Source organism: Brassica rapa, chromosome A08 (genome assembly GCF_000309985.2).
Source record: "Brassica rapa cultivar Chiifu-401-42 chromosome A08, CAAS_Brap_v3.01, whole genome shotgun sequence".
In the NCBI taxonomy this organism is placed as follows: Eukaryota; Viridiplantae; Streptophyta; class Magnoliopsida; order Brassicales; family Brassicaceae; genus Brassica; species Brassica rapa.
Window position 1 is genome coordinate 8,865,757 of NC_024802.2, and position 26,257 is coordinate 8,892,013.

Below are 26,257 nucleotides of genomic sequence, written 5' to 3' on the forward strand. Positions count from 1 at the left end.
TTCTCAAAAATATTAGAGCAGAGTTGGGAAAGACAGAGGTGAAGATTAACAAGATAGTGAAATAACCAGGACACTGGGAAACCATTATTCAGATTTTTTGCAGAACTTGGGAGGATGAGTTCGATGCTTTTGGTCTATTGTTGATATTAATGTTGAGACTTGACTCGCAAGCCTCAGGTTGTTTAACATATCAATAGTGTTTAAAAATCTGCAAAAACATCGATAAACAAAAATTCACTTCTCAACGAAAACTAATGTAAAAGCGTTTTATAAACATATCAAACACAAATTTTATGTATGTTTAACTTTTTGAATTCAAATTGTTTAAGATGGTTGATATATTATTTGATGTTATGACAATATGTTAATTATAGATATGTGATTTGAGTTCTAAAACAAGCTTAATAATTTTCATTTTCAGTTCTTATTTACGATTCTGAACTTGTCCTAACTATACATATATAGTGTTTTCTCTTTCTGATCTTTACATTGCTTACATTTGCTATTTAGTTATTTTCGTTTCATAAAAACAAAAATAAAACCATCTTTTATGTTTTAGTTTTCTTTCATAATCTTGATTTATGTGGATCCGACTTTTAAATATTACAAGTTGTTATGTACTTCCGGTAGTTAGATAGACTTTTAAAAATCTAAAAATCATTAATCCAATCCTAAATTCTTCTTATTTACAAATATCGACAGTTGATCATTTCAACATCAACAATAATTCATTAACCAAACATGTCGACGTTAATTAGTACGAAATACCGACACTTATTTTGATTGAGATTATCTTCTTCTCTTTTATAAAACAAAACACAATCTAGTATTCTAAACTCAATAACCTCCACACAAACAACGAGAAAGATGATGCCTAAAGCTAATGTAATCTTCTCTTCCACCATTACCATCTTCCTCCTCCTCTCCATCTCCCATTTCCATGGAGCTCTTTCTCAATCCGATAAAGAGTGCACACCCGAGTATGACAACACATGTACCGACAAAAACAAAGCATTTAATCTCAAACTCGTAGCAGTCTTTACAATTCTCATCACAAGTCTTATCGGCGTTTGCCTCCCGTTGTTCGCTCGTTCAGTTTCTGCTTTCCAACCAGAGAGATCTCTCTTCCTCATCGTCAAATCGTTCGCCTCGGGAATCATACTCGCTACTGGTTTCATACATGTTCTACCTGATTCCTTCGAAATGCTCTCTTCTCATTGTCTTAACGATAACCCCTGGCACAAGTTTCCATTCACCGGTTTTGTCGCCTTGATCTCGGCAGTGTTCACACTCATGGTTGACTCTATTACCACTAGCCTCTTCAGTAAGTCCGTTAGGAGAGACCCATGTGCCGATGTGGCATCCGCCGCGAGTCCTGACGAGGAGATGGGGCATGTGTCTCATTATGGTCATGGTCTTCATCATAGCAACGGGAAAGAACTTGGTTCTAATTTACAGCTTCTGCGATATCGTGTTATTGCCATCGTTAAGTATACTTTTACCCTCGTTTTTTAATTTACAAAAATATAACACTCTTAATTTGAATCCATCAGATACTTTTATGAAACTAAAAGTGTCTAAACGGCTATAACTATACAATCGTCCATGTCACAAAAATATCGTTCGACAAATAGAAGATAACTAGTTAATGTTTTATACAAAACGAATAACCATTTCAAAATTTTCAAGACAATTTCTTGATTTTCTATCCATTTCTTTGTATGTGTAATTTTCATTCTATTTCGTAATGATTTACATATTGATTAAGTCACAAAAATAAAAATATATTAATTATTACATCAATAAATAAAGCAGTATACTGCATAAAATTAAGAATATTAACTACCCAAGTCATACTATTGTACTTGAGATAGATAATTAGGTTTATTTTTTATGTTATAAGTTCTACATAAAGTATAAAATGAGATAATATATATAAAAAAAAGTATTACCTGATTTTATGTGCCTTTAAATCACAAACAAATGGAACTTTTACATCAACATTAATAGAATAAAAAGAGAAATTGCTTGAAATACCATAAATTGGATACCACTTTCAAAAATGCATTCAATCAAAAATATCTTAACATTTGAGTTTAGGATTTAGTATTTATGGGATGAGTTTGGATTTATAAACTTTTATAAATAATTTTTAAACATTTATAAATAATTTAGGAGGGTTGGTTTAAGTTTTTTCATCAAAAAATTAGAATATTTATGAAAATAGTCATCATTTTAAGAAATACTTCGAAAGTGGTATCAAAATTATTGTAAAATTAAAAATTTCCCCAAATAAAAATGGCATATGAATAGAGACATAAAAGTGTATTATAGCAAATATCATCATCATTCTTTTCTAGTTCGATTATTAATTTTAAATATATATATATATATAGCTTTGTGATCAATTCACACAAAATTGAACATAAATTGCTTAAAATACTATAAGTTCGCTACTAGTTCTCAAAAATGTCTTCGATCAATAATATTATAACATTTAGATTTAGGGCAGGAAAATTTTCACTTTTACCTTCCTTTTGGTACCATTATTTATGTTTACATTTTTTACGGGGGCATTTTCAAAAATACCTAAGTATGAGGATTTTCATTAAGGAGGAAAAATACACTCATATCTTTGCTTTATAGATATGTAAATATAAATAATTATTAAAATATTCTTTTTATATTTTTAAACTATACGTTCTTAAATTCATTTTTGTCATAATTTGTTTTTCGAATTTTCTATTTCCGAGTTTTTCTTTTCAGATTTTCTTTTTGAAATTAAAAATTTCATTTCAAAAATTTATTGATTTATTTAAATTTTCTTTTTAAACACTAAAGCTTTGATTGGTGACCACTAGATGAATGAAAAAAAATAAACAAAATGAAAAATAAATTTTCATTTGAGGAATTGAAAAAAATAAAAAATAAAATTTTTTATTCATTTTGTTCCTCATCAGAATTGCAGAGAAAAATTTTTCTTTATAAATTCATTCATTCATGAGGAATTTAGTAGAAAAGAGCGGGACATAAGTCTAGATTAATTAATCGTAGGATTATAAGTATTTAGTTACCTCTTTTAAAGATAATGTGGTTAAAGTAAACATGAAAATCTGATACTAAGAATGTGGTAGTTTGTTAAATTTTTTTTTAAGACATAGTGATTATTGTTTAAGGTTTAATACGCTGGTGTAACCAATATTGGTGTTTGAAGGATTCCTATATATTCCGATTTATCAGAAAATATGTATTTGCATTACCCAGAAAATACCGATGAACCTGTCGAATATATAACTATTATTTAATTCACTTAAATATCTTAAATCTATCTACGAAATTTTGTATTCGAATAACGAGTGTATAATTTGGTTTTCAGTTGTTTTATTTATTCGTACAATATAGAAACTGAAATATATTTGGTCCTTTTTCATAAGGTTTGGGTTTCGGTACTTCGATTTGTATGTAATCTTTTATTTAAAAATATTTTATTACTAGGTGATTTTCCCGTGCTCTTGCATGGATATAAATATATACAAATAAATATATTATCATTATTAATATTCTCATTTTAGTTTCTATATATGATTTCTTTTATATAACATTATTTTAATTAGACATATAATTTGAATATATAATATCTATAATCGATGATGTGATTATTACTTTGGTATATTGAATTGTATTTACTTCTCCAAATTTAACCGTAGTATTTTTTTATGCTAATACAGATTAATTTTTTGATTAATTTTTATTTTTTACATTTATATTTTGGTCTTGGACTTAAAAATATAGATTGTTTAAATTACTCATTTGTGGATAATATTAAATTACACATATTTTTTCAATTCAAAGCACAATTACTTTTGATTCTAGTCAAACTAAATTTGATTTTACTTATTTCATTAGTTCAGCTTTATATATATATATATATATAATTCTGTGAATTTATTTGTATAATTTGATATTTGTAAAATTTTGAAAACTCATAGTTAAAGTTTAACAAAAAGAAATTATGTAAAATTGAATAAACATCTCAATCGTATCAATTATAAAATATTTTTAGTTCATCAATGATATTTTAGTATATGTTATTTAAATTGCCTTTTTTAAAATCTAAGTAAATGACTGACACAAATAAAATATTTTTATTAATTAATATATATTATGTTTTTTTAATATTATGTTTTAAAGAGAGGTTATCTTTTTTAACATCAAAACGGTTTTTTTGTGAACTTTATTTTTTTATGAAATCACATTATATAAATATATCTTTTCATAAAATAACTTGTCTTTACTTTTTGTAAATAGTATTTACGTTTTTTAATATATGAACATTTCCTTTTTATTATCTATGCTAAAAATAAAAAAGGAAACTAAAATTTAAAATGTAAATTGGAATTAACTATTTTCATTTTTGTAAATATTATTTTTGTTTTTATTATATGAATATTTCCTTTTTTATTATATATGTTAGTTAACAAAATATAAAAAATGAAACTAAATTTAAATGAAATAAATTATTAAATATTTTTAATAATGGCAATTTGAAATAATAATTTAATTCATTAAGGGTACCTCTATAAATAGCCGTTGTAAGAATTAACGTGAACGCGACACGTAGAAAACTGACTTCTCAAATAATATTATAGAGATTTTATTTTGAATAGCTTATACCGGTAGTCCTGTTTACATAAATTTAGCTACATAAGATATTAATAGGCTCAATTAAAAATATATTAATAAGGTTACTTTTGGAAGAATTCTAGTTTACCACAAATTTGATAAAGTTTATAAACTCAACTCCATCCCTAAATACCAAATCTTAAACAATAATAATTAAACCTTAAATCTAACTGTTAAAATATTTTTGATTGAATGTATTTTTGGAAAGTTATATCCAATTGTGGTATTCCAATTTCTCCTTACTTTTCTCGTGCTTGCGTTTCAAATCCCTTTCATTTTTCCTCTTTCTAGTTCAAAACAAATAAGTTTAATTTTACCAAAAAAAAAGAAGTTTAACCGAATAGGAGACCTTGATTTGAAGGCAGAAAAATGAATAAATGGAACAGGTACTGGAGCTAGGGATAGTGGTGCACTCGATAGTGATAGGACTATCAGTAGGAGCCACTAACAATACTTGCACCATCAAAGGCCTCATAGCTGCTCTTTGCTTCCACCAAATGTTTGAAGGCATGGGTCTTGGCGGCTGCATCCTCCAGGTTAATCCTTCCCTTTCAATTAATTAGCTGGGTCTGATGTAGTCGATTCCCCCTCCGGTCATCTCTACACTTTGGCTACTCCACAGTTTTTGCTTCTTGAATAAATTTACTCATGCAATCATGTGATGTAATGTAATCGCGGGAATAAGTTAGTAATCCACTGATTTTATGAGTATTGGAGATAAAAGTGAGTATAGAATACACCAATAACAAGAGAAAGAGAAAAAAGTTATAAGAACTTTTATTGTTGAAATCAACTGTCCAATAATAAATAAAATACATAACTATATTAATGAATTATGTGATGCATCATGATGAAAAACTTTAGAACACGCGCAGGCCGAGTACGGGTGGGCCAAAAAGGCGGTGATGGCCTTCTTTTTTTCAGTCACAACACCTTTCGGGGTGGTTCTAGGAATGGCCTTATCTAAAACGTACAAAGAGAATGGCCCTGACTCGCTCATAACGGTTGGTCTGCTCAACGCGTCTTCTAGTGGACTACTCATCTACATGGCTTTAGTTGATCTCCTGGCCGCAGATTTTATGGGTCAGAAGATGCAACGGAGCATCAAGCTTCAGTTGAAGTCATACGCCGCAGTTTTGCTTGGGGCGGGTGGCATGGCCGTTCTAGCTAAGTGGACTTGATGATGTGCCTGTGGTACATTATCTAGTGCTGTCCTGTAAATGTGAGGAGGGTTAGAAGCCCAAAAATGTGGACCATTAATAAATATGTTTGTAAAATTTAAAATGATTTGAAAATTTAAAGGACTCCGATTTGTTATCTTTAAACAATTTTTTTGAGCAGGATAATTGTGAATAAAAAGTTGATGAATAGATATATTATTTTGGGTTGGAAGCTCAAACTTCTGATGTTTGGTGTTAGAGCCGGCTCTGACCTTGGTTTTAATCTCTTGAAGATATATAGCTTGTGAGATAAATCTAGAAAAAAAATCTAATCCAGTTCAATTCTGGAATGTGTTTCTTCAATTATTTGTTAACTCTATACTTAGATTATGCAAAAAAAAAAAATATGAAATCTCTCCAGTGAGGAAATCAGAAATGATTGACAAACTAAGCTAAAAACACTCGATCATCATATATATTCCCATTTAGTGGATATTTTAATTGTACATCCTTTCCTAGGTTGACAGCATGGTCTTTTAGCTAGTATGTAGTAGTACTGTATTATGACTATGGAAGATGCTTTCTAATCTGACTAAAGTTTTTAATGATTTTTGAAGATTAATTAAATGAAATAATGCAAAGGATGCGTAACAGCGTAAGTGGTAAAAATGCTAAGGTGACAAGATCTCCAGGCGACGACTTACGAATGAGGGAAACCACCAATGATTGTTTTCCCGAGAATGGGTGCCACTGGATTCATAGTCAGTACACTGCAGAACATTCCAACAACTCTCAAGAAGTGCCTTCTCCGCAGCTATAATGGGTCTGTTTAATTGTGGACAGATGTTGATGCTGTGTATAAGGCAGATCCAAGAAAAGGTAGGATTCTTTTTTTTTTTTCCCGTCAAAGTTATTTTTAATTAAAATTCAGGGGACTAAGCCCAACAAGGCTGGCCCAACACCAGAAACAAATTACAATACTAAGGCCCACAAAACGCTGGGCAAAATTTAAAACACAAGACGGGCCTAAAGCCCACACCAAACGCCACAAACTCAACGGGCCGGACTTCCCCTTATGACCCACTCGTCAAGGAGGCGGGACACGTGTTGTAATCTCCTTCTCAGCGCGCCACGCGTCAACCTATACCTCGACCTGACCGTCGGCGAAGCGAGAAGCCCCAAACCCCACCACCGAAACCCTCGTTACGGCGGAGCTCAAAACCGGAGAGCCTCCACCGAAACCTCTTTTCTTCCGTTTACTGACCTTTCTACGGAGAGCCGCCTCGATCTCTTCGAGCCCTCATCCGCCTTGTGAAAGCCACGAACCACAGAACTCATCGATCCAACACTATGTTCGATCCAAAACCGAGAACACCACTTTACCCCACTAGAACCGGCGACGCAAGGCTAAGTACGCCTTCACCCCCCGGAGACAGGACCGACGAGGCTTGCTGAAGAAGCCAAACACCTCCCGGAGACTTGACCGGCGGCGACGGAGCTTTAGTAGCCTCCACCTCCCGGAGTATAACTTCACCACACTTTACCCCTCCACGTGACTGCGCCTTCACTCCAGCAACCCATCCACCGTAGATGGCGGTTCACTCATCGAGCTAGCGCCTCCGGATGAGAGCTAAACCAGAACTCCGGCAAGGCGAATCAAGGGGAGAGAGCCAAAAAACGGACTGCTTAAACGGACAAGGAAGGACAAGCGGTTCCGGTGACGGCACGCGCGCCGACGCGCCGACCGCTCACCGGAACCAGATCTACTTTCTCTCTCTTCTCTCTCTTCTCAATATGCTTCTCTAGAAAAGGTAGGATTCATAGTCAGTTTTTTTTTTTTATTATTGTTATACTGACAAATATGGTTATATGCAGTTAGTTTTTGCCGTTATACCGAAGCCTCTTTTTTATCAAGATATATTTCAAATATTTTTGGTGTTTTAAGTATTGTTAAATTATTTTAAATAATTATTTTTGACTATCTGTACATATTTTCAAGTATTTTGGACAATATAAAAATACCTTATCTATTTTAGTTATTTTAGATATTAAATCGAAAGATAATTAATACATTTAAGTATATAAATCTGATACGGATATATTCGGGTATCCGAAATATTTTTGCTTGGATCGGATTCGGTTCCGGTTCTCTAGATATTCAAATTTTAAACCCGTTCAAATATTTAATCAATTTCGGTTCAGGCTCGGTACTATTTTTTTGGATCGGATTCGGTTCGGTTCTTTGTGTTCAGATTTTTTGCCTAGTCCTAGTGATTATGATCTCACAGTTACAGGTGTAAGTCTAATTTTAACAAAAGACATTTTCAGAAAACACTGTGCCGTCAAAGTCTAATTCAACCTTATTACCTGCCCTTTTAGCATACAGAAGAACACTGCTCAGTGTGAGGAGTAATGGCACAGGCACTATAAGACGTTCGCCAGATAACCGCTAGAGAGATGGGTCTAAGATGGACTGTGACTAAGCTGATGGTGCCAGATAAAGAAAATACCGTGTTAAAAGTCCCAAATCTGCCTCCACTTGTGCAAGAGATACAAGAGAATTTAATGTCAAGTTTTATTGAGTGTATAATCTGTTATGACATGGTTAGGCGGTCAGTTAATATATAGTCTTACTCCAGGTGTTACTTCATTTTTCATCTGGAAATGGGCTCTGACCACAAAATGGTCAATCCCAGCGCCAACAATTTTCGTTGTGCTTTTTTCTATCTCAATTTTGATAGAGCCAATTTCATATAAACTATCATTAATTCAAATAACTACATGGACTATTAAATCCAAGTCAAAATAAACTTTAATAAAAATGATGTTGGTCAACTATGCTGAGTCAGACGCCATATGTGTAGTTTCTGCTGAATCAGTTGCCACATAATTATATAGTTATTTTTTCAAACATTACCCAAAAAACTAAAAACATTACTCAAATCCGATATATTTAAAAATTCGAGAAAACTTAAAATTATAATCCAAAAATAAAACCAAAAACCCAAAATATATTTGCAACTCTGAGAAACTATAAATACCTAAAAGTTTAAAATATATTTGAAAATCCAAAAAATCAATATACCAAAATATTTTTGAATACTCGAAAACAATAAAAATATTTAGTACCAAAAATATACCGAAACACACAAAATATACCTAAAAATTCTTGACAAACTATAAAAACCCAACATCCCAAAATATATACAAAACCCAAAATATATCTACAAATCCAAGAAACAAAAACAATTATGATACACAAAAATATAAAATAATATCTAAAAATTCTTAGGGTGCATGATTCGACCTCACATATGGCTATTTTACCGAATCAAATACCTGAATAATCTGAAAATATATGTACTGTTATTTTTAGATATCACAATATATTTTAAAATTTCTTCTTTTTTATTTTCTTGGGCTTTCTTGTATATTTTGGGGTTTGGGTAGAGGTGTCAAAATGGGTAAACCAATCCAAACCAAGTCATATCCAAATAGTTTTAAGCTTACATGAGTAATGGATTAAACGAACTCATTTGACTAATGATTTGGTTCAGTCCATAATTCATTTAAGTTAATGAGGGGTTACAAATAAAAATACTGTGTAGGCTTCGGAAAAACACAGTTTTATGATTATGGTGGAAAATATAATTTTGCTATTTGGCGAGAAAAAATAATTTACGATTTTGGCGGAGAACAAAACTTTGCAGTTATTGCGAAAAAACTCATTTTTACAGTTTTGGCAAAAACCAAAATTTTACGATTTTGGTAAGAAAACACAATTTTACGATTTTGGTAAGAAAACACAATTTTGCGGTTTTGTCAGGAAAACTCGATTTTATAGTTATGGCAGAAAACATGATTTTACGGTTTTGGAAGGAATACACAATTTTGGTTTTGGTGGGAAAATATGATTTTACGATTTCTTAGGACAAATTCAATTTTACGGTTATGGCAAAAAATAGATTTTACAGTTTTTGCAGACAATTTATTTTACAGTTATGATGGGGGAACCACAATTTTGTGGTTTTTACGTAAAAAATTGATTTTATAGTTATGGTGGGAGAACATGATTTTATGGTTTTGGCCGAAAAACATGATTTTCTGGTTTGCCGGGAAAAATCGATCTTATGATTTTGGTGGAAAACTTGATTTTGCGGTTTTGGCTAGAATCACACTTTTTTTTTTTGAAAAGAGAACATGATTTTGGCAGTTTTGGCGGGAAACTCGTTTTTACGGTGATAGAGGAAAAAACTCGATTTTACGATTTTGGCAAAAAAAAACTCGATTTTACGGCTTGGGCACAATTTTGTGGTTATAGCGAGAAACTCGATTTTGAAGTCGAAAAACTCGATTCTATAGTTTTGGCGAAAAAAACACAATTTTGTGTGTTTTAGCAGAAAATAAGATTTTTTTTTGTTTTGGTGGGAAAACATGATATTGCGGTTTTGATGGAAAAAACTTTATTTTACTCTTTTGGCAGAAAACATGATTTTGCGGATTAGGCAAGAAAACATAATTTTGTGGTTTTCGCTGAAAACACGATTTTACCGTTTGGCGAGAAAATGAGATTTTGCGGTTTTATGAAAAAAATCAATTTTCAATTTTGGTAGAAAAACTTGATTTTATGATTTTGGAAAAAAATATGATTAAATTTGGCTTATTTAAAAACGACATATAATATTAATATATATGAGAAATATAATGTTGACAAAAATAATTTGAGAAATTGGGGTAGATTTAGTTTATTAAAATGGATTTAGATATATGAGAAAATAAATAAAACTTGGTGTAGTAAAACTAATTAAAATTTTGATTAGGTTATTTCTGTCTATATTTGATTTAAGTTTACGTTTGTTATAATTTTTATTGGTTTACTAATGGATAATTCATTATCCCTTAAGATTCATGGTTTGAGTTGGGTTGGATTGACCTATTAATTTTTTATCCATTTTGACAATTTTAGGTTTGGGTATATTTTGGGTATTTATAGATTTTTCGGATGAGTATATTTTTGAGTTTTCAGGTATTTATAATTTTCCTGGATATTCTGATATATTTTATAAGTTTTTGATTCTTTTGGATTTAATTATTTTAGGGGTTTTTGGCCTTTTAGAATATCTATTAAGTTTTCGGGTATACTTTTAGACTTCCAGATAATTTTGAAAAACTTTAACATGTTGCAATTGATTAGTAGAAATTAGGCATGTGGTGTTTGACTAGCAGAAACTACACATCTGGTGACTAACTGACATAGTTGACCAACATCATTTTAGTCAAACTTAAATTCGCCTTGAATTTTATAGTTCATAGAGTTTATTGGAGGTAAATGTTGGGAAAGTAGCAAAGTTTGAATAAGAGAAGACACTATGAAAATTGTTGAGATTCGAATTGACAATTTTCCCCCTCAATTGATTTGTTGGCAGATAACAGCCAAGGTGCTAACTGGAGTTGTCCAGGTTATAAATCTGTTTTGCTCTGAAATAGTCCAAGTAGATTTTATATCGATGCTTTTGTGGAAAGAGGAAAGACCAACCAATTGATCCAAATATTGACTCCTTACTCTTGTGGGTAGCCTGTGTAGGGGGGTGAAAAATGCGAGATGCCTAATGAGTAATGAAGACGGTTGTCATCATGTAAGACATCGGTTTAGTTAGAAGAAACGAAGAAGCAAGGCACATCACGTAGGAATCAGAACATACAAGACTGAAAATGCAGGATTTATGGGTAAAATTGTCATATATGCATGTTTTTATCCATAAATCCTGCATTTTCAGTCTTCATAAACTCATAATAGTACAAATGATCCAGACCAGTTTTTTTTTCGCCCAGGGGTAAACTTGAAGTTGTAACAATTGTTAAAAATACAAAAAAATGAGTACAAATAATTCAAGTCTTATCCCAGGTCACAAAGCATTGGTATCCAAGACAAAATCTTCCAACTTAAATCAGTCAATTGTAATGAATGACCAATTGTGGGGGGGGGGGGGGGGGGGGGGGGGGGGAGAGAGAGAGAGAGAGAGAGAGAGAGAGAGAGAGAGAGAGAGAGAGGTGTTCATTATAACATGTTTGCATTGTCTTTTATTGTGCTTAAGAGAGTCCTCATTCATATACGCATACCCTCAAGAAAGTCAGACAACCTATATCAGACAGAATAACACACGCAGCGGAATTAAGAGTTAAAAGTGACTAAAACAAGAGATTGACTTGAGTGGTGGAATGCACCAATACCTTATATCTTTTGCTATCACAGTCTGCCCATCTTCTGCATCCAGATGCCGCAGAACCACTTCCTCCAAACGACCATCATGAAACGCATGCTGCAAATCACACACACCCCACCTTTGAGTTTCAGAAATGCATCCAAACACCATCAAATATTACATTCCAAAAGGCAAAAATAGTCAAATCATAATCCACCAAAGCGACAAAGAGGCCTATCACGGTCTATACCATACCAATAACTATATATCTATATTATGATAATATGACCTAAGACTCTCACTTTAATGGTAACTTAAATATGTGTAGCTAATCAGACTCCATATCCAGGTTCATCAGTAACATCATCATATCCGTTGTAGTCAGTTCGTCATCGTCTGAATCTTCAAATGCAAAAGGATCATACTCTCCTTCTGACATTATGCCCCCCATCATGCTAAAAAATGTATCCATGTCTGACAAGTTAGAACCAGAGGGACTTGGACGCCTTGGAGGTGGTCTGTGGTATTTCCATGCATATGACCCTGGCTTCACAGTGTGCTGGAACACAACAACATCCAATAAGGTCTAATCAAACTTTCAAAGGACTTAACTTGTTTGCAAATTCTGCAAACCCCGCCTTTCCTCAATTCAGAAAAAAACTATCACATTGTTTTATCTAAAGCCTATGATGCTTCACTAATCATTCATGCTATACTAACTACACTTCCTTCCATAAAGACATGTAACCTCTGTGCAAACGAATTGTGGATTCTATGATCATTATAAAGCTTCAAGGCTACGATTATCGGCAAAGGTATTAAATGTCCCTAGATTTGGAATATCTAGCAATAAGAAAAGGTAAAGATACAGACAACATAAATGCAAATGTAAAATAAAGAAAACTGATCCAATATAGCATCCCATAATACCAGTAAGAAAAACAGCAATGCATGATATAACTAGAGTTTTAACACTGACTGCATTGTAAATACCTTGTAGAAGCAACTTGTTCCGAACGGACAATTCCCATCTCCGAAATTGAAGTGCTTACAATCAATTGACCTGGTAGACATAAAAAAAAAAAGTATAGCATTCACATAAACGAAGAACCAATCATTAAATAGACTTTGTATATATATAAGCATACAAATATTTCTTATATATGTTACCTGAGTTTGTCCCTGTAGTTGTCCATGATTTCCTTCTTCTCCTCAGGAGCTGAGAACCAGATGACACTAGGGACAACAAAATACGACAACTTGCGGCAAATGGGGCAAGCCCTCAGCGTGCTGTTGACATCCATACCGGTGGAAGGAGAACTGCTACGCCAATTCCTGATGCAACCTATGCAGAAAGCATGATCACACTCAGTGAGCAGCCCAAACTTGCGTTCAGCTGGAGTTGGCTTAGAGAGTACACGTTCCAAACAGACGCAGCACTCCACCTCCTGGCTAAGTTTCAGCGCTTCGAGCTGTTTTTGCTTTTTCTCACATGATCTCTTGTGCTCCTCCCTCTCCTCGGGTCTGAAAGGATGCAAGCAACGTTTCCCACAAGTTGGGCAAAGGTCTCCGTGGATGTGAGGGCATTGATCCCCACGCGGGCAGTCACCAGCTGCGGCGTATGAGCAAATGGGTTGGTCTTGTGGTTTGGATGAAGAAGAGCTGAAGGTGTTGTCTGAGGAATCCAAAGTCCACGCTGGTGATGAGGGAAGTGGGCTCAAATCCTTTTCTGAAGCAGATGATCGAGGCAGAGCGGAGGAAGATGAGGCAGGAGATGGATGAGGTTTGAGTTTGACGTGTTCGTATCTGCATCGGCTTCCGTAAGAGCAGAGACCTCTCTGGTAGAAGGTGCAAACCTGTTGATACAAACCAAAGTTTAAGTTAGTTAATGAATGAATAAATGGTGGTTCGTTCTCTCCATAAGAAAATAAAAAAGAGAGGTTACATTATTTGTGGGATCCTTCCAGTCATGTGAGAATTCGCAGTTGTCACCTTTTAAGCAAGCGCCGTGAGCAAAGAACTTACAAAGGATCCTAAGAGACAAACATAATGAAGTGGGAAGACACGTTCAAACCATTCCAAAAATCATTACTTTTGTATCAAAAAAAAAAAGAAAAAAGAAAACCAAGTTTATCAAGGAGTTTCCAGGCATCGAAAATGGATAAAGCAATCACCTTTTCGACATCGGGGAGATGGAGGGAGACCTTGGGGGAACAACGGTCCCTGAGATCGGTTTGCCCAGGAATTGAGCTCCGAGGAAGCGGTTTAATCCTGTGATTACAAGGCGGCGTAGCAGCTCTGCGTTTTTTTCTTCTTCCAAGCTTGGACAAAGGAGGAGATTGTGTAGACGAATCCCCCACCGTACGCTAATACGACGTCGTACTTGCGTTCGGATCTGATTATCATTAAATGCCCTAATGGATATCATCTTAATACGCTTAATGGATGAAGAAGCCTCCTTTCCTTTAATCGGAAATATTCTGCACTTTATATGTGCAAGGCCCACTAGGCCCACATTATACATATACACCTCCCCTTCTTGTTTTTTTTTTCTTTTTTTTTTTAAAACACATTATGTACGTTGTTTTTTTTTTTTTTTTGTTCTCTAAAAGCTTATTTTCGGTATGAACTCTTCAAACTTGTAAAAACAGTGTTGAAAACAGCAACTCTACCGGCCAGGATTTGGATCCAATCTATTTAACAAATTTGAAATAAGTGTAGTCTTATCTTTTATTTGCTAAAAAAAAAATAAGCATTCTCTTTAAACAAGACAATCGTTCGGAAGATCTCTAAAGTCCCCCGAACAATAGCATATCACGATTACCAAAAAAAACAATAGCATATCACTTTTCTATTGTTTTTTTTTTCTTTTGAAAAAAGGGCAAACTCTTTTCTATTGTTGTTCACTTGTTCTTACTTCATAGTCCATAACAATATAACATGTGGTTGTTACGACTTATTCAACGTAAAATATTTGTGAATCCTTAGTTATTGTCGAGGTTCTTTAAGAGAAAGTGGTTACCCATGTGACTACTTACATGTGGTGGTATCTCCGATGTATTTTCCTATTTTTTTCTTTAAAATAAAAAAATTTTATAATAGAGATGGATTTGTCTCCAATCTATTTCTTTATTTCTTCCTCTAAAAAAATATTTTTGATATATTATTTTCTAATTTTACAAATAGTATATTTTATTTGTAAAAGTTGAAAACCAGCCCAATTTATTATAACATTCATAAAATTATGATATTATTTACACTGAATATTTTTATAGAAACTATTATGTAAATAAAGAGTATAATTATATGTTTATATAAACAGTACATTTTCACTAAAAAAATTATTTTGGTTATAATTTTTAAAGTAAAAAGTTAAGGGATCATTTCGTGAATAAAAAAATATGCATCTATTATAGAGGAATACTATTTATTTCCCTAAATATAGAGGTGAAAATATTAATCTTTATTTTAGAGAAAAAAATAGAATAGAGTTTGAATGATTTTACCTCTAAATATTATTATAGAGACAAATATAGAGGTGAATTGAAAATGCTTTAAGATACTAGTTCTCACTTCTCGTACATCTGTTTTGTTGTTTAACGCTATATAAAATGTGAATATTTAGTATAAAAGAGGTACAATATTCTCCCGCATTATTGTTGCAAACCTTGATAAACAAACACCATTTTCCATAATAAGTGGATCGGTCCACAATTTGTTTTGGAGATCAGATACGGAGATACGGAAACTATATTTTATACAGATCCTTAAGTAGTTAGTATTAAGGGAAAATGCCAAATATCACATACAACTTGATTTTAAAACAAAAGTATACTTCAAAGTTAATCATATGCGAAAGTTAACTGAAAAGCTAGTGAAATTATAATTGTTTTCTTATGACCAAACAATAAACCAGCATGCATTTTTACAAATATAACCCCAAAAAGTCTTCGTGGTTTTTATAAGTCTTATCTAAGAAGACTTCCTTTTCATATAGTAGATCTTAAAATAATTTATAAATTTTATAAAAAATATTTTTATGGGAGAAAATTGAAATCATATAATTATAAACATTTGTAAATGATATAAATTAAAATCTAGTAAAATTGAATTGTTTTCAATATAGATGAGTGAATGTAGATGAGTTATGATATTTTTGGGTTTCAGGTTTGGTAACATATGTTATAATATTGTTTGTATCTTTAGGGTTAGATTTTAGAATCTTAAATCAAAAATAAATAAAATAAAGTTGACATATATTTGTTCAATTTTGAGTATATTCAACACTTTAAAAGTTGATTTTAAGTTTAATGAAGTATTTGTTGTATCCATTCTTCTCATATGGCTGCAACAAAAATCTAATATTTTTCACTCTAAGACTCTCCAACATCTCTCTAATCTCCTTGACCTTGAAAACATCTAACTTTATATCAATTTCTCATTTCTTTTCCATGTCTTTTTACTAATTTTTCTTATTTTACAGATTTTTCATCACATATAGCTTTCACTATTTAAAAAGTAAACTATAAATTTTGATATGTATTTTTGTGTGTGTTTGTACGTTAGATTCTAAAAAGTTATAGATTCAACTAATATGACTTTTTATTTGTTATTTAACCATAAACAATTATTTCTGAAGTGTTTTCTATTTTGAAAAATTTGAATGTTTTTGGATATGTAGGTTTTTCACATTTGAGTCAGATTTTGGAAGACTTTTCAAAAGATTTTTGGGAGTTTTTCTTGGAAAGTATTCTAATGCATTTTATGCTAAAAGACTTTTCTGAAAATTTTCTTAATCGAAAAAATATTGAACCTGATTGAAATATTTATCTCCGTATATATAAAAAAATTACACATTCTCAAATAACAATGATATATAAATAATTGTGAAACAATAAAATTAACCAAAACCAAAATAAAAAAAATCTGCGAAGTGCGTAAAATCCCTAACTATGAATAAAATACTTATGTTTTATTGGTTGTTCTATTTCGGTCTGGCTTTCCAGACCACCTCAAGCTTGAATAATATAATAGCCGTTTGCTGAAAAAAAAACAAAGATTTGTTTTAAAAATGAATTTATTTTCATATAATAGGGATTTCCTCTAAATTTATTATTCATATGGGAGCATACGGCCAAGGATCCTCCCGAGTTAGTAAGAAGAAGATACCGAATCAAACAAAATTAATGTGTTTTCTGAATCATAAATATTAACCAATATTGAATTTAGGTGTCAGTGTGTGTATATCTATCTATTTCTATATATGCATCTTCTTCTTTTTTTTGGTAATCTAATATATGCATCTCACCAACAACATTGGTTGCATTTTGTGATTTAATATATCCTACTATATAAAAGGGACTAAATTCAAGGCTTTTGAGACTATCCACCTCAGCCAAAATATTCTCATCTAAAAATAATTAAAAATAAATATCATTTAGAAAATAATTAACTAACATACAACTTTTGATATTTCTAGAAATTTCAAATTTGTAACTGCTAATTTATTAATAGAATCATATATCTATATTGAATTATGTTATATTTTAATAGTTAGACTTTAAGGGTAAATAAATTATTAATTTATAATATATATAATTTATAACATTATATTGTAGTTATAAATAAAGAGAAAATAACCGGGAAGGATGAAGAAGCTCATGTAAAATTATGTAATTAAAATGGTAAAATGGTGAGTATGATGAGGTGAATCTAAGAAAATTTGTTGTACAAATTATGGTGCTTTATTCGTCCACTATAATGATTTAAAATAAAATATATATTCACATAAATAAGTCAATATTTGTTGTTTTTTTTTTGGTAAGATGTTAAGATTATTATTTTCTAAAAGATTACACTGTTGTTTTTAAACAACTTATTACAGCAAGGAAACAAAAACAACCAACAACAACTCAAGGTAAAAAAAGCCTTAAGGAAGTCTTATACAAGAAATATAAAAAGAAGTAGAGAAGATGAGAAAGAAGAACTTACCGGGTAAGAGAGGAGACGGTCACGCATCATACGGTCGAAAGAGGCAAGGATGACTGATGAAGGTGAGGAGACATGACTGAAAGTAGAGCTTGATGACTGGAGTAGCATGTGCATCTACGTTGACGCGAGGTTGATTGATCTAGGCTACAACAGAGTGTAGATCAGCCGGAGGAGAAATCCAAACTTCAGCAGCAAAATGCTCTCATATCAAGCGAGAGAAAGAGCACTCAAAGAAGAGATGATGGTGAGTCTCTATTTCCAGATTACAAAGGGCGCACGTTCCTGAGACATTTAATCCCCAACGCCTCAAGCGATCCTTGGTTGGTAGTCTTCTCCGCAAAGCCAGCCATGATATAAACGCATTACGTGGAATATGTTCCTTGAACCAAATATTCTTGTGCCAATATGTATTGTTGATAGTGTTTATATTCTTTTCTCACATTAGTATCCATATTTTTTGATAAGCTGATCCAAAGAGATTAGTTTGTGGAGCTAACCAAACGAGGATTATAGTGTTTACTTTGGAAAAAGTAATAGGTTGAATGATAGATGGCGTGCGTACCTTTTCACATGGAAATCTGCACATATATTAAAATTGTAAGTTTTGAATCATAGAGAAAATATAGTGTATATGACTGAAGTTGGTACATTCTGAAACTAAAGATGGCTGAAATTCTTTTTTGTCAAAATGCATAGATGTGAATCTTATATGAATAGAGTTCTACATTGCTTATAGCAGTGTAATAAACTCCGTGTGTAAAGGAGAAAAAATGTTATATAAGTGAAAACAAAAATTATGATTTTTTTCTTGTGCCTATAGGCTCTTCGCAATTTGAAGAAGAAAGAACATATTGTGTGAAAATCTTTGGCTCGGTCAAATTTTATCCAGTTGTTTATAAAACTGTTGTTATCTGATTCATGTAATTTTTCAGTGTTGATTTAAAAGCCCAAAAAACCTATCTATACTGACATTTTTATATTTTTCCTGTGATTTGAATTTAAAAAGAGATAAAACTTTTGATAAGTTATGTAAACTCAGAACAAGTATTTAGCTTTAGAAAGCATTTACATGTTTCAAACTTATAATATATACATATATAATGTTTAAAATTATGCATATAAGACCTGTGTAAAATGTGTCTGAATATGTTTCTCTTCTTTAATGTGTTAATCGTACTATATATAATATTATTTTAAAATTTCAAAAAGTTTATATCACTGTCACATACAAAAAACCATCAATAAAAAATATAATTCTCCATCTACAACAAAAAGTTGAAAAATTATTAACATATAAATTTAAATTAAGAAAAACTAACATTGGAAAAACAAGAAGTTAATATAAAAGAAAAAAAATTAACAAATAATATTATAAATAAAATAAATTTATAAGACATAATCCGCGCGAAGCGCGGAAAAAATCTCTAGTATAACTAAAAGAAGTTATTACAGATTGAAGAGGATCGTCACGGCAATTCAAAGGTTGGAATTTGTCTAGCATTATAACGCATATCTAATTTTGGTTAATAACTTAATTGAATGTAGTGCTAATTATGACTATTAAGAAATATATTGTTGTGTTATTTTACATATTTTATAGTATATTATATCTACAGTTCTAGATAAAATCGCATGTTCATATGTAGTATATAGTATATATGTACCAGTCAATCTTACTTTTGGTAATATCCCTTGTATTTTGTTCAACAAAAAACCTCCTATATATGTATTGATCTCTGATCTCTCAATACAATAATGTAGAAGAAAGGCAAGAGATAAGGAATAGTAAGCCTTTTTTACAAAAAAAAAAGAAGATAAGGAGTAGTAGGCTTGTGACTTTTGTAAATCTATGCCAAAATGACTAGGATCCACATGTTGAGTCTAATTAAGTTTCTTTGATTAACTTTCACATGCACTCTTCACAACCCTTTAATTTATCATATAAGTGGGTACACATTAATACTAAAAGTCATACATATGCTTCTCTTTTTGTGCACAAGCATACATATACTTTATAAGAAACCTGTAGACGAAAATGAATATCACTTTTTTCAAAATTATTAAAACGATAAAATAATAGTACAACTTAATTGATAAATAGGATACATTCTAAAGATATTTAGAAAATAAGCCACATAAAAATCATTTTAATTGTGTCTTTCAATCATTGGGTCACTGTTTGGTGGACAAATGCCAGTGTACACCTGGCGGAGCCACCTTGTTAGGAGAGCATGTGAGTTAGTTGACCTATGTGAATTTATGAATAATTTCTTTTTTACTTGTATATTTTGAAATAATGTCACATTTAGTTTTTTTTTTTTTTGCTAAAATTTAGCTGTCACATTTAGTTAATTTCCCTTATAATATATACTCCCTCCGTTTTTAATATAAGTCATTTTAAAGCTATGCACATAGATTAAGAAAATCATTAATTTCTTATATTTTCAAAACAAAACATCATTAATTATTTACCTAACCACAATTCAACCAATAAAAAAATAGAAGATATATTATCATTGGTCAGGTAACATTAATTATTAATAAATATTATATAGAAAACTGAAAACGACATATAATTTGGAACAAAAAAATTTATCTACAACGAATTATATTGAAAAATGGAGGGAGTATTAATAAAAAAACTGATTTCGTTGACAAATTTTCCCAGCTCTGCCACTGTACACAGAGCAAATTGTATACATAAGCGATAAACAAAATTTATGCCCTCATTCAGAAAAAAATATCTTAGAAATATCATTGTTACAAAAAGAGCTAGAACTAAAAATATTCTTTTTAACATTTTCATCATTTCTTCTCTACAAACTTATTGACTAGATTTTAAAAATCAATGTTTCTTAAAATTAATTTTAATAAATACGATAGCCAAATAACTTACTTTTTTTTTGTGACATATTCGAATGACTAAATTTTTTTATCAGTTTAGTTTTGAAAAAGAAACTCTTTTCGACAAATGTACCAAACCTGACATTTTTTCTAGCAACATTTAAGATTATGATAACTATTCCGATTTGACAACCCATATAAAACTATTCAAGCAAATAAAAGTAAATAACAAATTAACTGGAAAGAAGAAGAATATTAATTTAATTATAATGATTTGTGAAAAAGTGAGATGAAAAGCTTTGTCAATAGAAAATATTCAATTTCTGGAGGTGATCATAGCAGAAGAAGATGTTAAGTCGACAATCGGATTGCTGCCATAATTTTTATTAAGACTTAACAAATTTTACAAAACATTGTTAAGTATTATTGGCTAGAAGATAAAGATTGTATTTATCTTAGAGATAAGTTAGAGATAACTATGTACGTTAGAGATAACTATGTACGTTAGATACGATATACTTGACTTAGATACGGGAGTCATGAACGTTTGTATAAATACTCTTTGATACATCAATAACAAGCGACTCATTCTTTTATATTCACATGGTATCAGAGCTAAGATCTATCTAAACAAAAACGTTGAAGATCTTTCTCAAGTGCAATGAGTGATACGAAGTCGGAGGCTGCTGAAGCTTCTCAAGTTGTGATTAGTAAGCAAGGAGATACGATGAAGTTATCACCGTACACTCTGTTCTCATCGGACAATCCAGGTTCGATGATTACCTCTGTTCATCTGAAAGGGGATAATTATAATGAGTGGTCATTGGAGATGTTGAATGCACTCCGTGCCAAGAAGAAGAGTGGTTTCGTTGATGGATCGCTTCCTCAACCTGAAGAAGGCGATGTCAATTTGGAATCTTGGTTGAGTGTAAACTCTATGATTGTAGGATGGATTCGAACGTCGATAGAGCCACGAGTTCGGTCTACAGTAACGTTCATCACCAATGCTCACAAGCTTTGGGAGAATCTGAAACAACGATTTGCAGTGGGTAACAAAGTCAGAGTTCATCAGCTCATGGAACAACTAGCTTCATGTCGTCAGAATGGGGAGCCGGTTATAGATTACTTTGGCAAATTGTCTATCAAGTGGGAAGAGATGCAGACATACAGACCTTCACCACCGTGTACGTGTACAGCTGCACGAATATATGAGAAGGAGCGTGAAGATGAAAGAGTTCATCAGTTTATTATGGGTCTTGATGAATCGAGATTTGGTAATGTGGTGAGTTCTATCATTGAAGCTGATGAATTGCCTGATATAGGCAAGGTGTATGCAAAAGTGATCAGAGAAGAAGCTCGCTTGGATTCTGCCAAGACGAGAGAACACACTCAAGATGTCGTTGGGTTTGCAACACGACGAGATACAAATACAGACGATCAAAGTGCTCGACGTGACTCACGGGAAGGGTCAGTTTCACAGGGAGGAAGAGCAGATTTCTCCAGCGGCAGAGCTCGAGATCGGGTGTGCTCTCATTGTGGTAAAACTGGTCACGACAAGAACACATGTTGGCAACTCATTGGTTATCCAGAGTGGATGACAGAGAGAGGAGGAGGACGTGGTGGACGCGGTTCTAACAGAGGAGGTGGTCGTGGTTTTAACTCTGGAAGAGGCAGAGGAATAACAGCTAATATAGCACATGCGACTACTCCTCACGTCTCGACGGTTGCTGATCTAACTCCAGAACAGCTGAAGGCAATTACTCAGATCATTCAAGACAAGCAAAGCGGGTCGTCTGAGAAACTGTCTGGTAAGGTTCTTGGAGATATAATAATTGACACAGGGGCGTCACACCATATGACAGGAAATCTGTCACTACTAGTGAATGTAAGAAAGACACTGCCATGTAGTGTTGGGTTTGCAGATGGCAGCATGACAATGTCGGCCAGCTTGGGAGAGATGGTGGTGTCGGATAGACTGTCACTGAAAGAAGTTCTTTATGTTCCGGATTTGAACTGTTCATTGATCTCGGTTTCGAAACTTCTCAAGCATATGAATTGCTTTGCATTGTTTACTGATGCAATTTGTCTTCTGCAGGACCGTTCTACGAAGACTATGATTGGAGCCGGTGAGGAACGTGATGGGGTGTACTATTTCAAGGATGTAAAGGCGGCACTGGTCAACCGAACTGATGGGAAGGTTGTGGATCATCTGCTGTGGCATCGTAGGCTAGGACACCCTGCGTTCTCTGTGCTTTCTGTTTTACCTATGTGTTCTGGTGTTTTAAATAAAGATAGCCCTGGTCACTGTGACGTATGTTTTAGGGCTAAGCAGACAAGAGATCCTTTTCCTGACAGTTTAAATAAAGCAGAAGTTTGTTTTGGTTTAATTCATGTTGATGTCTGGGGTCCATACCGAGTTCCTGCATCAAGTGGGGCAGTGTATTTTTTAACTATAGTAGACGATTTTTCCAGAGCAACATGGACCTATCTACTTCTTGCGAAATCAGAAGTTGGAAAGGTGTTACAAAATTTCTGTGCATACACAGAAAGACAGTTCAACAAACGTGTTAAGGAAGTGAGAAGTGATAATGGCAGTGAATTCATGTGTCTGAGCTCATTTTTCAGAGAGAAAGGGATTATACATCAGACCTCCTGTGTTGCGACTCCACAACAAAATGGAAGAGTTGAGAGAAAACACAGACATATCTTGAATGTAGCACGGGCGTTGTTGTTTCAAGCAGGATTACCAGTTAAGTTCTGGGGGGAGGCGATCTCAACAGCAACACATTTGATCAACTTAACGCCTTCGAAGATTCTTCATGGTTTAACACCACACGAGGTGTTGTTTGGTCGGAAACCTTCGTACGAGCAGCTCAGAGTGTTTGGCTCATCTTGTTACGTTCATCGCAATGCGAGGGACAAGGATAAGTTTGGGGCTCGGAGTAGACATTGCGTGTTTGTTGGATACCCTTTTGGGAAGAAAGGGTGGAAAGTATATGATATGGAGAGGAATGAATTCTTTGTTTCTCGGGATGTAGTCTTTCAGGAAGACAAATTCCCAATGGCTGAAAGTGATATGGCTCAGTCTATTGAGCAAGTAAGCTTGGAACCGTTTGTAGAAGAAGAAGAGGGTCTGATTACGTCTGTTACAAGAAACAGGGGGAGTGAAGTAGTGGAAGTACCGGTTGGAGAAGAGAGTGTTGTAGTTACAGAACCTGTCGAAGGTGACAACAGTGACAAAACTACTGTGTCTGATGAAGCCGCATTGGAGACAGCAACACCAGTTACGGAAACTGAAGAAACAGTTCCTGCGGTACCAGAGTTCGGAAGAGGACATAGAGAAAAACAAGTTCCTGCAAAGTTTAATGACTACATGTTGTACAATGCAAGAATGTTGCAATGTCCAGACCCCCATCACACCCTCATCGCGGCTTCAACAGAGTCTAGTACGGTCCAAGGTACGCCATATCCACTTGATAACTTTGTGACTGATATGAATTTTTCTCCTGCACATCAAGCTTTCTTGGCAGCAGTTACAAAAGAAACAGAACCAAGAAATTTCAGAGAAGCCGTGCAACATGAGATATGGAGAAATTCGATGCAAAAAGAGATTACTGCATTTGAAGTTAATAAGACCTTCAGTATAGTAGATTTGCCGCCAGGTAAAACAGCTATTGGAAATATGTGGATCTACAAATACAAGTACAATGCAGATGGAACAATAGAAAGACCTAAATCACGCCTAGTTGCATTGGGGAATCGACAAGTAGAAGGTGAGGATTACGATGAAACGTTTGCTCCAGTGGCTAAGATGACTACAATACGAGGACTGCTGCGTGTCATTGCTGGAAAAGGCTGGATAGTTCATCAAATGGACGTGCATAATGCATTTCTTCATGGAGAGTTGCATGAAGAAGTGTACATGAAGCTACCTTTGGGGTTCCATCATTCTGATCCACGGAAGGTGTGTAGATTGCACAAGGCGATTTATGGTCTGAAGCAAGCGCCTAGGTGTTGGTTTGCGAAGTTAACAAATGCACTTAAAAAGTATGGGTTCGTGCACTCGTACTCAGACTACTCGTTGTTCACATATGAGAAGAACAATGTAGAGTTGAAGGTTCTGATCTATGTCGATGATCTGATTGTGTGTGGCAACAACATGGAGTTTCTCACGAAGTTTAAAGACTATCTTGGACGTTGTTTTCACATGAAAGATTTAGGAAAGCTCAAATACTTTCTGGGAATTGAAGTTGGACGAGGAAAAGAAGGTTTTATGCTGACACAGCGTAAATATGCGCTGGATATTATTCAAGAGGCAGGGCTGCTGGGAGCTAAACCAGTCGCAACACCAATGGAGCAGAGACACCAATTGGGAAGAGACAAGAGTGCTTGATATTATTCAAGAGGCAGGGCTGCTGGGAGCTAAACCAGTCGCAACACCAATGGAGCAGAGACACCAATTGGGAAGAGACAAGAGTGCTTTTCTGCGAGAGGCTGGGAAGTATAGAAGATTGGTAGGACGGTTGATATATTTGTCGGTAACAAGAACGGATATCACCTATTCAGTACATATTTTGTCGCAGTTCATGCAGTCGCCGAGAGAGAATCAGTGGGAAGCAGCACTGCGTGTGGTTAGGTACTTGAAAGGAACTGTTGGCCAAGGCATACTGCTGAGTTCAAGTTCAGATTTTAATATTTCAGTCTACTGTGATGCTGACTGGAATTCTTGTCCTACTAGCAGAAGATCCGTGAGTTCTTTCGTAACTCTTGTAGGAGATTCACCTATCTCGTGGAAAACAGAGAAGCAGGATTTCGTGTCTCATTCATCTGCTGAGGCAGAATATCGATCCATGTCTGAGGCAACAAGGGAGATTAAGTGGCTTGTACGTTTAGCAAAGGATTTGGGTTTTGCACCTAAAGGGGCGGTGAAACTGTACTGTGACAGCAAGTCTGCTATGTATATCGCAGCCAATCCGGTGTTCCATGAACGCACCAAGCATATTGAATCAGCCTGTCATCAAGTAAGGGATGCTATGAAAGCTGGACTAATCACTGCGGTCCATGTTAGAACCAATGAGTAGCTAGCGGACGTATTGACCAAAACACTTGGGAGAGTACAATTTGAATATCTGTTGTTCAAGTTGGGTGTTCGAAATCTTCACACTTCCAACTTGAGGGGGAGTATTGGCTAGAAGATAAAGATTGTATTTATCTTAGAGATAAGTTAGAGATAACTATGTACGTTAGAGATAACTATGTACGTTAGATACGATATACTTGACTTAGATACGGGAGTCATGAACGTTTGTATAAATACTCTTTGATACATCAATAACAAGCGACTCATTCTTTTATATTCACAAGTATCTTAGAGCT

The 26,257-nt window shown here is 33.6% G+C and overlaps 2 protein-coding genes across 3 annotated transcripts; one reads left to right on the forward strand and one right to left on the reverse strand.

The window, feature by feature from the left end:
• Positions 1 to 269: 269 nt before the first annotated feature.
• Positions 270 to 9,029, forward strand: LOC103833819 (probable zinc transporter 10). Its single transcript, XM_009109877.3, has 4 exons — positions 270 to 1,485; positions 5,070 to 5,219; positions 5,559 to 6,746; positions 7,668 to 9,029. Exons 1-3 carry the CDS (start codon positions 868 to 870, stop codon positions 5,862 to 5,864), a joined length of 1,074 nt encoding a protein of 357 aa, XP_009108125.1. The 5' UTR covers positions 270 to 867; the 3' UTR covers positions 5,865 to 6,746; positions 7,668 to 9,029.
• Positions 9,030 to 10,700: 1,671 nt separating this feature from the next.
• LOC103833820 (putative RING-type E3 ubiquitin transferase C3H69) lies at positions 10,701 to 17,213 on the reverse strand. 2 transcript variants are annotated; one of them, XM_033276423.1, is made up of 7 exons: positions 14,221 to 17,091; positions 13,992 to 14,079; positions 13,217 to 13,902; positions 13,040 to 13,109; positions 12,075 to 12,163; positions 11,875 to 11,983; positions 10,701 to 11,825 (listed from the first exon to the last, which is right to left on the reverse strand). In XM_033276423.1, the coding sequence occupies exons 1-6, from the start codon at positions 14,568 to 14,570 to the stop codon at positions 11,950 to 11,952; spliced, it is 1,317 nt and encodes a 438-aa protein (XP_033132314.1). In that variant the 5' UTR covers positions 14,571 to 17,091; the 3' UTR covers positions 10,701 to 11,825; positions 11,875 to 11,949. The 2 variants fall into 2 exon arrangements, with proteins under 2 accessions (XP_033132314.1, XP_033132313.1); XM_033276422.1 differs by lacking the exon at positions 10,701 to 11,825 and adding an exon at positions 12,349 to 12,605 and having other exon boundaries at positions 11,870 to 11,983; positions 14,221 to 17,213.
• Between the last annotated feature and the right edge of the window lie 9,044 nt (positions 17,214 to 26,257).